The 12,984-nt window shown below is 44.6% G+C and overlaps 1 protein-coding gene across 1 annotated transcript; it reads right to left on the bottom strand.

Moving 5' to 3' along the window:
• Positions 1 to 5,736: 5,736 nt before the first annotated feature.
• On the bottom strand, positions 5,737 to 12,930 carry PHF5A (PHD finger protein 5A). Its single transcript, XM_062587237.1, has 4 exons — positions 12,625 to 12,930; positions 11,105 to 11,128; positions 9,505 to 9,671; positions 5,737 to 6,418 (listed from the first exon to the last, which is right to left on the bottom strand). The coding sequence occupies exons 1-4, from the start codon at positions 12,674 to 12,676 to the stop codon at positions 6,329 to 6,331; spliced, it is 333 nt and encodes a 110-aa protein (XP_062443221.1). The 5' UTR covers positions 12,677 to 12,930; the 3' UTR covers positions 5,737 to 6,328.
• Positions 12,931 to 12,984: the final 54 nt, after the last annotated feature.

The following is a 12,984-nucleotide window of genomic DNA, read 5'->3' as shown; positions in this document are numbered from 1 at the left end:
GCTGCTACCACTCCAGTGTCAACTCTATTAACGAGAGAAAACGGGTCAGGGAGGAGAGAAGCCTTCAAAATGTTGCGTGTTAGGACCCCCAAATCCTACAGGCAAGAGGCAGGCAGTTTCGCAGGTGAGGCCTGGGGAGCTGCGTTACCGCTTCTGCTTTAGGAGCAGAAAGGGCAATGCCAGCTGCTTCCCTGCGCCACGAACCTCTCTGGGACGCCCTCAGTGGCGGCAAGGATGGGGACCCCCCACGCCTTTCGGCGGACACTCCTCCGTGCAGGGCAGCGCAGGCAGTTGGGGCACACGGTGATCCGGAGCCCCAGTTTCTCAGGGGGAAACGAGGGGGGACAAGAGGGGGGGGAAAAAAATCAAGGCCCAGCAAGCTGGAGCCCGAGCTAGAGGGGAGGGCAGGACAGCCACGGCCACCCCTCCTGCCTGACCCGGACCCCCAGCATCACTCGAGGCAGGGAGACTATTTAGGCTGTTCGCTGGGGCCGCGCCGCCCCGCTCACACAGGCCCAGGGCCCGCAGCCCGCGGACTACTTAGCCGCCTGGCGCCTGTGCGCCGCCGCCAGCGTAGAGCCGGCCCGGCCGCAGTGGAGGCGAGGGACCCGCAAGGTGCGCGAGCGGCGCCCGTGCTAAAAATAACTGCGGCGTGTTAGCAACAGCCTCCCCATTGGCTGGCAGGGCCCGGCAGCGCCCGCGGATTGGAGCGCTGCCTCAGCCAGTGAGCTGGAGGGGGTGTGAGCAAGAGGAACGCCCCGGCCGCGGCGCGGAGGCTGCTGGGAATTGTAGTTCCCAGCGCTGCCATGGCCGCCGCAGGCCTTACTGCGGCGCCTTGGCTTGGCCATCACTTCTCTGCTGGCACAGGCAGGGGCAGATTATTTTAAGGTTTTATCTGAGTTAGGAAAGGTAGGGCTTGCCGTGCATAAACGCGAAGTAAGCGATTACGTAAGCTAATGCTGTAGCTGGTGCAACTTCGGCTCTGAGTGCTGTCCTGGGGAAGGACACCGCTGTGGAAATCAGTAGCCCTGGTTGCCATCCAGGTTCCTTATCTGGCTTCTGCTCTGCCCATTGCAGGTGAATCACGGGTATTTATCCTTTGCCAAAGGTCTTCGCCTTCACACTGCTGAATAGAGTCTTCACATTAGCAAGCTGAAGTTATTCAGGTACTGTGAAATGTGTTTTTCCCTGCAAATAAAAAAGGTTGAAGAAGCAACAAATGTTAACGAATTAAAATGAGCCTGCTTGCTTCAGAGTACGAGGTATATATCCAGGTGTGGCAAGAAGAAAATAGTCCCTATAAAGCAGCAATGCTCAATGAAGCATGTTGCAGGGATTATTAGGTTTTCCTCTCGTAGGATGTTGCCACACATGGTTATAGACCACCAGTTGCCACAACACATGGCTCCACATTCCCTCTTTTAAACCAGACCTATTGCTAGTTCTGAGGAAAACAAAGAAAATCCTAGAAGGCACCTGCATCTCATGTATTTGCTGGCTGGAGAACACAGGCCAAGGTAAGCAGGCCAGCTGACGTGGTGCTGGACATGCCAGTTGCCTCAGGGAGGAGAAGCACGGACAGACACCTTGCAAAAGGCTCTCATGGCGTATGGGCTCCTCGAGAGATGTGAGCAGGATAAAGGTCCAGATATGTGAAACTGGCACCAACAACGCAGCTCCCAGGTTCTTCCAGCCACCTTTCAAACAGTTTTCTCAGAGGCAACACAAATAGACCATGTAGGGACGCGGCCTTGTTGGGCTACACAGCACCAAGGTAGCCACTGTCACAACAGGGAAGCTTGCCTGGCTGAGGGCTGGGCCCCCAAAATACTCCCTGTTCTGAAGAATTCCCAAGCAAATCACACTGTGGAGTCAGATCTCATTTAATCTTGTAATTGGATCCTCTCAATATGCAGAGATGTTCAAATATCAAACTTACCTCCCAGTTTTCAAAAGGGAGGGAGACCACAAATGTCTCCCAAGCTGCTCTGTGTCTCTCTGTCTAAATAATTCTCCATAGCAACTCCTCCCCCTCACCTCCCCCCTCCAAACAAAAAGTATACAGTTCCTTCCTTGTCCTTTTCCCACAAAGATCCTCTGGATCTTTCTGGGATTTGTTTACACTCTCTCACTCTGGAACACCCTACCTTAGATACTGCCTTTACCATTGAATTAGACTTCTTTTGAACCCAGTCAAGGCTGTGCAGTAAGAAATCTATTTATATTGTCCTTTTTAGACATAGTGCTATGGCAGCCTTTGTTGCTCATCTTTTCACCAGTGTAAGAAAAGACTTTACATATTTATTTTCCTGGAGGGGAAGGATGGAGAGAGAACAGGAAGATTTATGAGCGGCATTATTTTCATCACTTCTAGTTTGAAATGAACATTGTTACAAGAGAACACCTTTTTTCTAATGCTCCCTTGCTTTTGCTGGAAACAAAAATCAAGCTGCCAGCCAAAAATCAGGAAATTAAAATGACAGGGCTATTTTTAGCATCATTAAGAAAAAAAAAAAGACAATTACATTTCTAAAATTCTATTGTTGTTTTAATAAGGTGTTGCCAAGAGGGTGTTACACATTAGAACTCTTTAAAATACTTGTGTCTTGACCGTGTTCCTTTAATTATCTAGTTGCACTTGTACACATGCATACAGAGGAATTCTGTCATAGTATCCGCTCCTGCATTCTCAAACATTTGGCTATTACGTCAAAGCAGAGCTCCTGAATCACATGAACGCGGAGAAGGCAGGAATCTCTGAGCCACCAGGACAGAGCTAGTTCTGCTGGGTTATTTCATGCCAAGGAAGGGCATTATAATTCAGTCAGGTTGTAATTGAACATAATTAACACTCCCATAGCCTGAATACCCTTTACATTCAAGTCACATGACAACCTCAAGGAAATGAAAAATTCTTTCCTGCTACTGAAACAGGCAAACATCTCCAGCTGATCCCCATAATGAGAAAATAACAGCTTCTGTGAAGATAAGGTTTCAGAAGCAGGATTTCATCTATGCAACTCCCCCAGGGAAAGCTCACAGGCAAATTCAAGATATTTACTTACCTTCAGTTTTTTTAAAAGGGTAATGCTTCAGGCCCAAGGGCTCTGTCAAGGCAAGGTCTACATGATCCAAAGGACTGGAGGTGTGTTAGAGCTATTTGCTGAGTTTGCTGGTAAGTTATGATGCCGTGGCAGGTAGTTGAGCTGAAGGGGCATGTAACGGAATATCCACATTTCAGAACCTAGGGATGCCTTGTTAGTACTGGCAACAAAGAGCCAATTACTTGACAGGCCAAGAGTTCTCACATTTCTTCCTCAGTGTAAAGATTTGAAATAAAAGGACTTTTATACCTATTGCATAACATCCTTCTGATAAAAAGAAAATCAACCAATAACCCTGTCTAGCAAAGTAACACCAGGAAAACACTTTTAGCTCTTGTAATTAGGATTTGCAGCCAGCACCATGGGGGCTCAGCCACTACAGAGGCAGAGCATCTCTCCCACCCTTCCTGGCAGCTGCCATGCAAGTGTTTCACAGCACTTCCAGGGAGCCCCTGAGTCCGGCTACTTAAGACTCCTTTCTGCTGTTTGATGAGGCCCTTCCAGAGCTTGGCAGACAGACAGTAGCAGGACATTTGTCCCATTTTTTCCCTGGGGAAGCTTGCCCTTTTTGGTATTCGTTTTAGTCTTCAATACTGTCAGAAAAATCTCTTTCTACTGGATCAGTGCCATTTCAGTGAATTTAATTTTGCTTATCTCTATTTAAAATATCACACTTTTCTAGGGGCCTTGGCTGGATTTGATATGTTGAATAGAAAACATTACACCAACTATATCCATTACCCGTGTCTGAATTAGCAGCTTTAGGGCAATGTCCCATCCATGCTTTAAAGACAGCAGAAGAGCAGTGGTGTTGAACTGATCTGAGCACCAGCAGCATTTGGCATTCTCCCCAGTGCTGTCTGAGCAAACAAGGCAAAGGGGGAGGGGACAGCAGGGGGGAAAAAAAATTCCTCTCTCTCTCCACCTGCCCAGTGACTCAGAACAACTAGAAATGGCAGCTTAACTCTCATTGCTGCCAGAATGCAGACCAATATACTGAGCAGTCAGAGAGTGAGGGTACCACTAGTGCCAAGAAAATAAGTATGATCAGCTCTTTTTTTCTCCAAGGGAGAGGGATGGGAAACTCATCTCTATGGCAACCCCTGCTTGGCTGATCCTGCTAAGTGTTCAGAAACAAGGGCTGCTCTAAAATTAGATCTTCTAGGAGTCCCTACACCAGGGGCAGCAACTCCAAGAGATTAAAAAAAAGAAAAAAAAACCCACCCAGAACTCCTCACACCTTTGTCCACCCTCTGAATTCACAGAACAACTTTCATTATTTTAGAAACTTCTAAGAAAGATAGATATGTACCAACCTTCCGCATTCCCAGTGTGATAATGTGAGTAGCCTGGCTGAGAGCAAGTGATAAATTCTGGGTGAAGTGATAAAGTTGTAAGTACAAAAAAAAAAAAAAAAGAATCTGCATGTCATGGGCTGCTTTTAAATAAACACAGAATTTCACACAGCTGATAACTGGCTGTGACACAAGTTTCCCAGTCAGGATCAAGAGCCAGCTGCTTCTTCAGGTAAAATACTTTGTGAGAATGGATTTGCTAGAAGAGAAAATCAGTTTGCTCTTAACATGTTGGCAAATGGCATCCACACATGTAGTAAAAAATTAACCATAAGCTGAGTAAGGAAACAAAGGTGAGCAAGGGGAAGACACATACTCTCAGGACCACAAAAAGCTTGGAAGAAAACTGTTAGAATAACTGGGGGCGGTGGGGCAAGGGAAGAGGAGGTGTTGACACAGCTGTAGGACCATTCATAACTGGGCTAGCTGAGCTGCAGCAGAAGGAACTGACTCTGAAGGGAAGGATGATCACATCTTGTCAGCTTGTTTCTTGTTTTCACTGTTACCTGAAACTGTTAAGTGTTAAAGCTGGAATGCCTACATGGCAGGAGCCTGCAGAAGAGGCATTTAAGCCAGAGAAGTTTGAGGAGTCAATATCAGCCTCAGTGGGAACAACTAAAATCCTGGAAGGGGGATAATACAGGCTCTGTACGCCAAGACTGCATAAAGGGAATCCTGTTATTGTAGCACATGGGGCATGGTGAGCTAGGCTTTTAATTTAACCATCTGAAGAGCACACTCACTAGCACAGAATTCAGTTATGCTTCTGCATGTAAGGTGCCCGTTCACAGGCCTCTGCTGAGCAAACAGACTGCTTTTAGCCTGTACTAGTATTTGACAAAAAAAAAAAAAAAAAGCAGGCTCTGTTTTTCAGCATGCATACAACTAATAGCCTAGAACACAATAGTTGGTTTCCAGTTACAGCAGTGAAGGCTTTAACTTATTCACAAGAACAGGATAGTGAGTCAAATAGCTTAGTAGGTTTTAGAAAGGGATTGGATGTTTGCATGGTGAAACAACATCCACAGCCGTATTAGCCAGGATAAGGGTTACAAGCTCAGCGATCCTCATGCTACAGGACAAAATGATCAGTCAGTAGGATCACACGCACACAAAAGCGATAGCCATTCCCTGAAGCTCCTTGCAGCAAGGTCACATGGCCATAAGCAGACCCTGTCAGAAACCAGATAACCCATTGTGCAGTTCTAGCTGGACTAATCCTGTTGTGTTCCCAGAAAGCTCCAGAAAAGCTAGGAACAGAATGAACCAGAGAGAAATTCTTCTGTTATATATATAAAAAAAGCAAAAGCTTTATTGGTATGCATTCTATAGGAACAGTTACATACAAGGCCTTGGATTAATTAATCAAAGAAAACAGAACAGCTGTATTGTGCCTAGGAAGGCACCAGCTACTAGCAGTGCTAGGTTCCCTACAAAACAGGGCAGCATGAAAATATCTTGGGGTGGGGGTTAGACACATGGGACTCTGTTCTTCAGTAGTGGTATGTGGGGAGACTTCCACCAACTGAGAAGGGGGCTGGTAAGAACAGATGCAGGGTGTTCCCTGCACCAGAAAGGACTCTTAGCTTTTACTGAGACAGTTTCCTCCACTTGCTGACCAGGATTTTTATAATGGGCTGGAGCAGGTACTAGCAAACCTTCTGAAAAGCTAAAAGACAGTAATCCTTATTTGCCCTTTCTGAGACTCAGCTCTAACCAAGCTCCCCACTCAGTCTGTTACTTCTCCAAGTATACTACTGAATTTGCACTGTTTCAGAAAAATAATCAATGGGTTTTCAATAACAAAGTCCAGAGATGTTCCAAGACCCTCTTGCCAACCCAACAGCAGGTGCAGCCACATAGATAGGATCACCTCTTCTTGAAGCCATACTTTTTCCTTTCATAGAAGAGATCTGTCTTGGAACTGCCCAGGTTGACAATCTTAGGACAACCATCTCGCTGGAATTGAAGAAAAGAAGAGGTAAAACAGACAAACAAAATGTTATCACACACAACACAGTTTCAGCAGGTTCCCAATTCCCTCTCCACGCCCTGGCATTAATGCTTTTAGACACCTGTGTATGTGAGCTGCCCTCCAACTCTCCTGGCTACTACCAGTAAGAGTAGAAAGGAAAGAGGACGGACACCTTGTTGACATTACTCTAGCATGTACTCTTCCTCTAGATGAAGATGGAAAACAGCTTGTATAACATCAGCAGTTTAATGAGGAGGATGCTCAGTGCCTCAGGACTGGATCCTTTCTAAATTAGGATTTAGACATAGGTTATTCCTCTGATCCTTATAAATCCTTTCTCATCACTAGCCAAAAGAATCTTGTTGCTTTAGATGTCACCAAGCCATTCTTGTGTTTACAGTCCCCTTCTCAGTCATGATAGCAGAACTGAATCAGATTTCCTGCATGCTAGATTGATTATTGCAGAGGCTATGGTCATCTTGGGGGAGGACCGTTCGTCACAGCCACTACATGGAGAAGTTGTTGCACCCCAGCTCCAGCAAATGGTGAGGTAGATAGCCACAAGAAGGGTAGAAGGGATCAACAGGTATGGCTGCAAACAACTGAATACAAATCAGAGATATCTGTATCTCTGTATACCAGTGGGCCACTTGATGGTGAAATGTTGTGGCTGGCAATGGCAGCTGTACAAGGGGCCCAGCAGGCAGAGGAACACATGTCCTTCAGTGTTGTGCAAGCCTAAATGGATTAGATTTAGAAAGCCTCTGGGCAGATATCAGCTACTGTGGAAACTGCACCCAGGCTGCCCCACCAATACCTGCAGCTGTGCAGAAGCAACCTGGTGGGGAGGGTCTGCATGGCAGAAATGACAGGAGAGGGGAAAATAATCACTCCTTCTCCATATGCCTGCCACAACCCATCATCTCATGATTTGCTTTTGAACCTCAGTAGCAGGACTCTTCCAACTCTTCCCTCCCACAACCCAGGGAATCTGTGACAAACTTGACAGGTTTATTGCAGGGCTCTGTTCATTCTTCCACCTCCTCAGAAGACAGCATATGAGCATGCTCCTGTCCCCAAGAAAGGATTACTTTCTGCAACTCACAGCTGTCCTAGATAAGGCAGGATCTTGGCCTCTACCCACAAATAGAATTTGAGCTGAAACAGTACCTCCTTCTTCCCTCCATCAGGGCAAACCAAGGGAATATATGCACTTTGCTTTGTGCCCAAGAGCATTTCACCTCATCTGCTTTGAGATTTGCTTTCTTTTTCCCCAAACTGAAATGGATAGTGGAATACAGGAAGATCAGCTGCTCTGACTCAAACCTTGGAGTGTTAGAATTTCAGATAGAGCTCTGTCCAGCTGCTTTTCTTGTTTATATCAGCACCAACTACCACAATTGTGACATGTCCTACACAATTTTTCTTCATTCTGGGCATCCTAAAGCTGTGCCAGCACTTGTCAACTCCGCAAGTCAATCCTGTCAAGTTGGCTACTTCAGATCTGCAATTTCACATCTGCAACAGTCCCTAACATTTTAGTCTGCTGGTACAGAACAACTGTCTTCAGCTACAGCAGCCTTCATCCAGTTGTCAAAATACCTCAGTTCTGACTTGTCATTCCCTTGCTGCTTCAGGTCTAGGTTTTCAACAATCCTGCCTTGCAGAGCAACTTGCTATTTCATATCTGAACCAGACATAAGCTACAGCAGAGCTGTATGAAAAATATCTGCATGGAATCAATACGAATCAGTAAAAGTGAGATAAAGATCTCATGTCTTATCAAGTGTCTCAATTCCAAAGGTAAGTTAATGAAACTATTTACTGTTTCTCATAACATTTCTAAAGTAAGGGGTTGCACCACCATCACAGCATTTATATTCAAATACATCATTTAGATATTAAGATAGATCGTGGTTGTCAGATCTTATGACTAAATTAAGACTGAGCCTGTCCCTGTCCTGAATTTAGCTGGAGGCCTCTAGAGGAGATATAGGCACTGCAGAAAATTAAACCAGCAAATTAGTCAGCTGAACCTATTCCTCTAAACCAATGAGAACCATTTTCTCAGCATGTTCTCTACTAACATTAAGGTATGCTGCAGATGATATTTGCAAAGGAGAAGACTGTCTTAGTCATAGAGCCTATTAAAATGAAAAACAGTCCTTAATGGACACTGACAGTCATCAGATCCGTATTTGGGGGATATTCCAACTGTTGTTAAGCATTGTGTTCTTGCTTCCTCTTAAGGTCTTTCTACTACTTTGTTTGCAGGTGACGTTCTTCACATCCTGCATTCACTGTGACGGATATTAGCAAACACAGACATAGAGGAGAACAGCTGCCTCACTTCAGATGCACAGTGGCAGTCTTTATCTTTCAGTAAATAGTACTGACTACAGAAATACAGGACCATTACAGCAAGAAGTTTTGACAGAAAAAAATGTCTACAATATAGGCCATTCCAGATGAGAATAAAAAAAATAATATCCCAGTGAAATTATACCAGAAATTTTAAACTCATTAAAGACAATTAATGGAGCAAGGACACAGGACACTAAGATCTAACTTTATTCCTACTCTAAAGGAAAACATAATTTGTGATTTGATAGGACTTGCAGTACCACACATGTTCTTAATCAGTGGCTGATCACACACTTTTAGTTGCAAGCTGCTCCTACCAAAACATTAGCCTTTGCAGAGTCTGAAATATCTTTGATAAAAGAGACTGTGAGATTGAATAAGATAACTTAAAGTGGTAACAAGCAGTGCATGGGGAAAGTGAGCCACAAATATGCAGTGCATAATACTGAAAGACCATGTGGCACAAAAGGCAAAAGAGGATTAGGGCACTGTTTGCTAGGCTATCTCGAAATGCTTTACAAAGATAGGGAATGACCAACAGCAGAAGAAAGTACAAGGTACTGAAAACCAGTGGCAGTATTAGTAGCAGAATCCAAGTGTGCCACGTCCCAAAGTTCATTTATCTCACTAGCTCCAAGCCCCTTTAAGGATATGCACAGCTATTAAAGACATAATCAGTTCAATAGGAGACCAAATGACAACTTACATCTTTTTCCTGGATGGTACATTCCTTGCAGTAGTAGGCATCAGATACTCCTGGACCTCCACAGATCACACAGCGTCCTTGATACGAACCATAGTTACACTCATCACATATGCGCACAAGAGTGCAGGGCCGCACATATGAATCACAGATCACACATTTGCCATCACCTGAAAGTACAGCACAGTCTTTGGTTACAGAATGTCCTTTTCTACCCCCCCCCCCCACAGAAGAGTAGCTTCCAAGTCAAAGAACTTGCTTGTACACTCAGAGATAATACAACAGAATTGAGGAAATTTTATAAGCACAGGAGCCCCTTTGTACTTGCATGCTGACTCTTGTTCCTTTTTCTTTTTTCAATTTAAATCTTGCACTGACAGTCACAGGAAAGCTAGAGTTACATCTCCTGTGATTAACTAACACTTGCTTACATCATAAAGAAAAGCTATACGGTAAAAGTAATTTTTTTTATTTTATTTTTATTTATTTTTTTTTACTTGTTAGAAACACAGGACCAACAGGACCGCTGTCTTTCCCTACAAGAAGCAGCAGTATAATCTTCTCCTTCAGTGCCCCAACAACAAGAGTCTGGAGTTAGTGTCCTCAGAGAGATGAGATAAGAATTTGTGCTTGTGGTCCTTTTAATCTTTCATCTCTGAGAAGGCCAAGGAAAGGGCAAACTGGCATAAACATCAAGAGCAACTTTTGTAAAGTGGCTTTCCCACAAAGAACAGAGTGAAACTTAAGACTCATATCATACAGCCAGTCATCAGATGCCATTGACAGTCTCTGCTATCCTGGACCTTATCCAAAACACTGACCTACAGATGAAAGGCTTCATATCCTATTACCAGTTCCCAAGCCATCTAATCCTAACTCCCACAAACAGCTCATCTAACCTGGTCTTAAATCTCTATCATGACAGCCCTCAACTACTGCTAACGGGTACTACCATTTCACTGCTGAATTGCTCTTAAAAAGAATTCCTTTGCCTCAGACAAACTTCCTCCCTGCTTTTCTTATTTTCATATTATTTTTGAACCCAAAAGTAGTCATCTGGTTTCATTTGCACTGTGCCCCTATGAGAATGCCCGATCAAACTCGTTCCTCTCTTCTACAGTGGAAGACTGCATTTGATTCTGTGGTTCTTAATCTGCTCTAACTCCAGATGGCTTTGTTCTCCATTTCTTGTGCTCCTAGATTCTGAGAGGAGCTGCTATGAAAGCCTGAAGAAGTCAGATTCTGAAAATGTCTTTTTTCTTCCTGCTTTGAAGTGATCAGGCTGATCATTTTGCATTATAAACAGGTTACAAGGAACCAGTCAAGAAGTCGTTACAGCCTCAGTGATTTAAAATGCTGTCAGTATATACACTAAAATAGCATGCATTTGTGTAACAATCTATTTGAGCACTTGTCTTTATAAATATTCATTGATTTATACTTGCAACAGAAAAGTAACTCTTCCCATCTCGGAGTGGTTTGTCCAAGCTCCTGCCAGAAGTTAGTGGTAAAGCAAATATAGCATCCAATCCCCAAATCCAAACTGCATCTTCTAATCACACATCAATGTTCTCAAGCAACTATATGCAAAAGCTATACTTACATTTTTCACACAGTCTTCCAATTGCTATAAGATGAAGAAGAAAAAAATTATTTGGGGAAGAAATACAAGTAAAAGACAAATTAATACAGACCTAATGCAAAGTCCATTTTATTTCAGACACTGAACAGTTTTGTTTAAAAAGTAAAACATAAGAATAGTGTAAATATAGACATATTTACACTAAATATCTTACATTTGCTAAGATAAAAGTCTATTTTCACTGTCAATGCTTAATGACTCTCTTCATATTGACAGTAAAAAACTATACAAGTCATTCGACTTTAAACATATCCAATATACCTGACCACAGGAAATCCTACACACAAGTCTTGGCCTTTCTACTGCTCATAATGAGATTTAGATCACACTTAAGAGAGAAAAATATGTGTTCCTTTGATTTAAGGATGCTCCTATATTTTGTTCACTTCAGAACATGCAGCTAGTTAAATGCATCTTGAAAAAGTCTTATCAGTTGTCTAGGAAACTCACAATAGTGTTATTAACTTTTATTAAAGGACATAAATATCAACCACTAAACAGTTGTTAAGTCCAAGTGTTCCCTTCACCAAAGATTAAATAATCACTGCGTTGAGCTTTGAGGAGTCAAGGGATTCATCAGGCCAGAAAATGAGTCTTTAATAGAGACAGACCTTTAGCTACACTGACTATTCTAAAAAGAGATTGCCTAAGAACAGTGTAACAATTTTATCTCAGAGAACATACATCAAACTTGCTCTCATAAAGAGGAAAAAAATTTTGAAAGAGTGAGCTTGACTTCTAATCCTGGATATCAGTATCTTTAAGTAAGATTTAGCAGGGCAAACTGACCCAAATGACAACAATAAAATCCATTATCTGTAGATAGATATAAATCAGAATGTAATTTTATCCTGCAACTAGAAAGGAGTTTCAGTACTGGCTGAAGTCTCAGCCTCATTCTCCAGGCTGCATTAACCTGGCCAACATAACAGGATTAAAGAGCATCAGAATGATATTTTTGCAATAGAACTAGCAACTTTATCTATTTTTCTGCTAATCTGAAGAATAAGAGGTAGTTATTATGCATATATTAAAGCAATCCAGCTGTATTTAAAGGGGGCCAGAGACAAGTGGACTTCACATGCACCTCTTATAGCAAAGCATCTAGGAGAATAAGATTACAGCAAGGAGACTTCGTGTCCCACATACATCGAGAGGTCTATGCCTGGATCTTTATTTCCTGAACGCCAATCCCTTACAAAGCCATTCCTCCTCCTAGGAGGGAAGGACCCAGAAAACATAGCAGATACTTAAGGCCCGGAGAAAGGGGGGGTCGGAGGGGTCCGGGAAGAGGCACCGCCGAACGCGAGGACGCGGCGCCCGCTTCGCCCCTCCCCCACGCCAGGCCTAACGGCCGCACGCGCGCGCCTAACGGCTGGTAACCGCCACGCGCGCGCCTCCCCCTCCCGAGGGCGAAGGGCGGGAGGCAGACCGGTCAGCAGAGAGAGGAGGGCGGTTATGGCCGGACACCAGGGACTCACCCACGCCCGCCTGCTTGCGGCAGAAGATGAGGTCCGGGTGGTGCTTGGCCATGACGACGCGGCACCTCGCGCTGCGCTGCCGCCGGAACCTTTCACCTCTGACCGCGCTCCTCTTCCCCACCCCTCCGGTCCTGGCAGGGGCGAGGAGGCCGGACTCCCGATAAAGCGGCCTCGCAAACAGAAACGCTGGCGCGCGCTGGCACGCACTGCGGTAAAGCGGAGCTACTGCGTGGATGCGCTCCGCGGCGCCCCTTCCCGCCCAGCGCGGACCTCAGGCCGGCCGGCCGCAGCCTTATTTCTCCAGGGAAGTCCCTGCCAGGACCTGCCGAGCCCGCGCCGCCGCGGAGGGGCGGGGTGGCC

Source organism: Rhea pennata, chromosome 1 (assembly GCF_028389875.1).
Source record: "Rhea pennata isolate bPtePen1 chromosome 1, bPtePen1.pri, whole genome shotgun sequence".
Taxonomy (NCBI): domain Eukaryota; kingdom Metazoa; phylum Chordata; class Aves; order Rheiformes; family Rheidae; genus Rhea; species Rhea pennata.
Note: the sequence above shows the minus strand (reverse complement) of the source record. Positions and strands in the feature narration are given on the sequence as shown.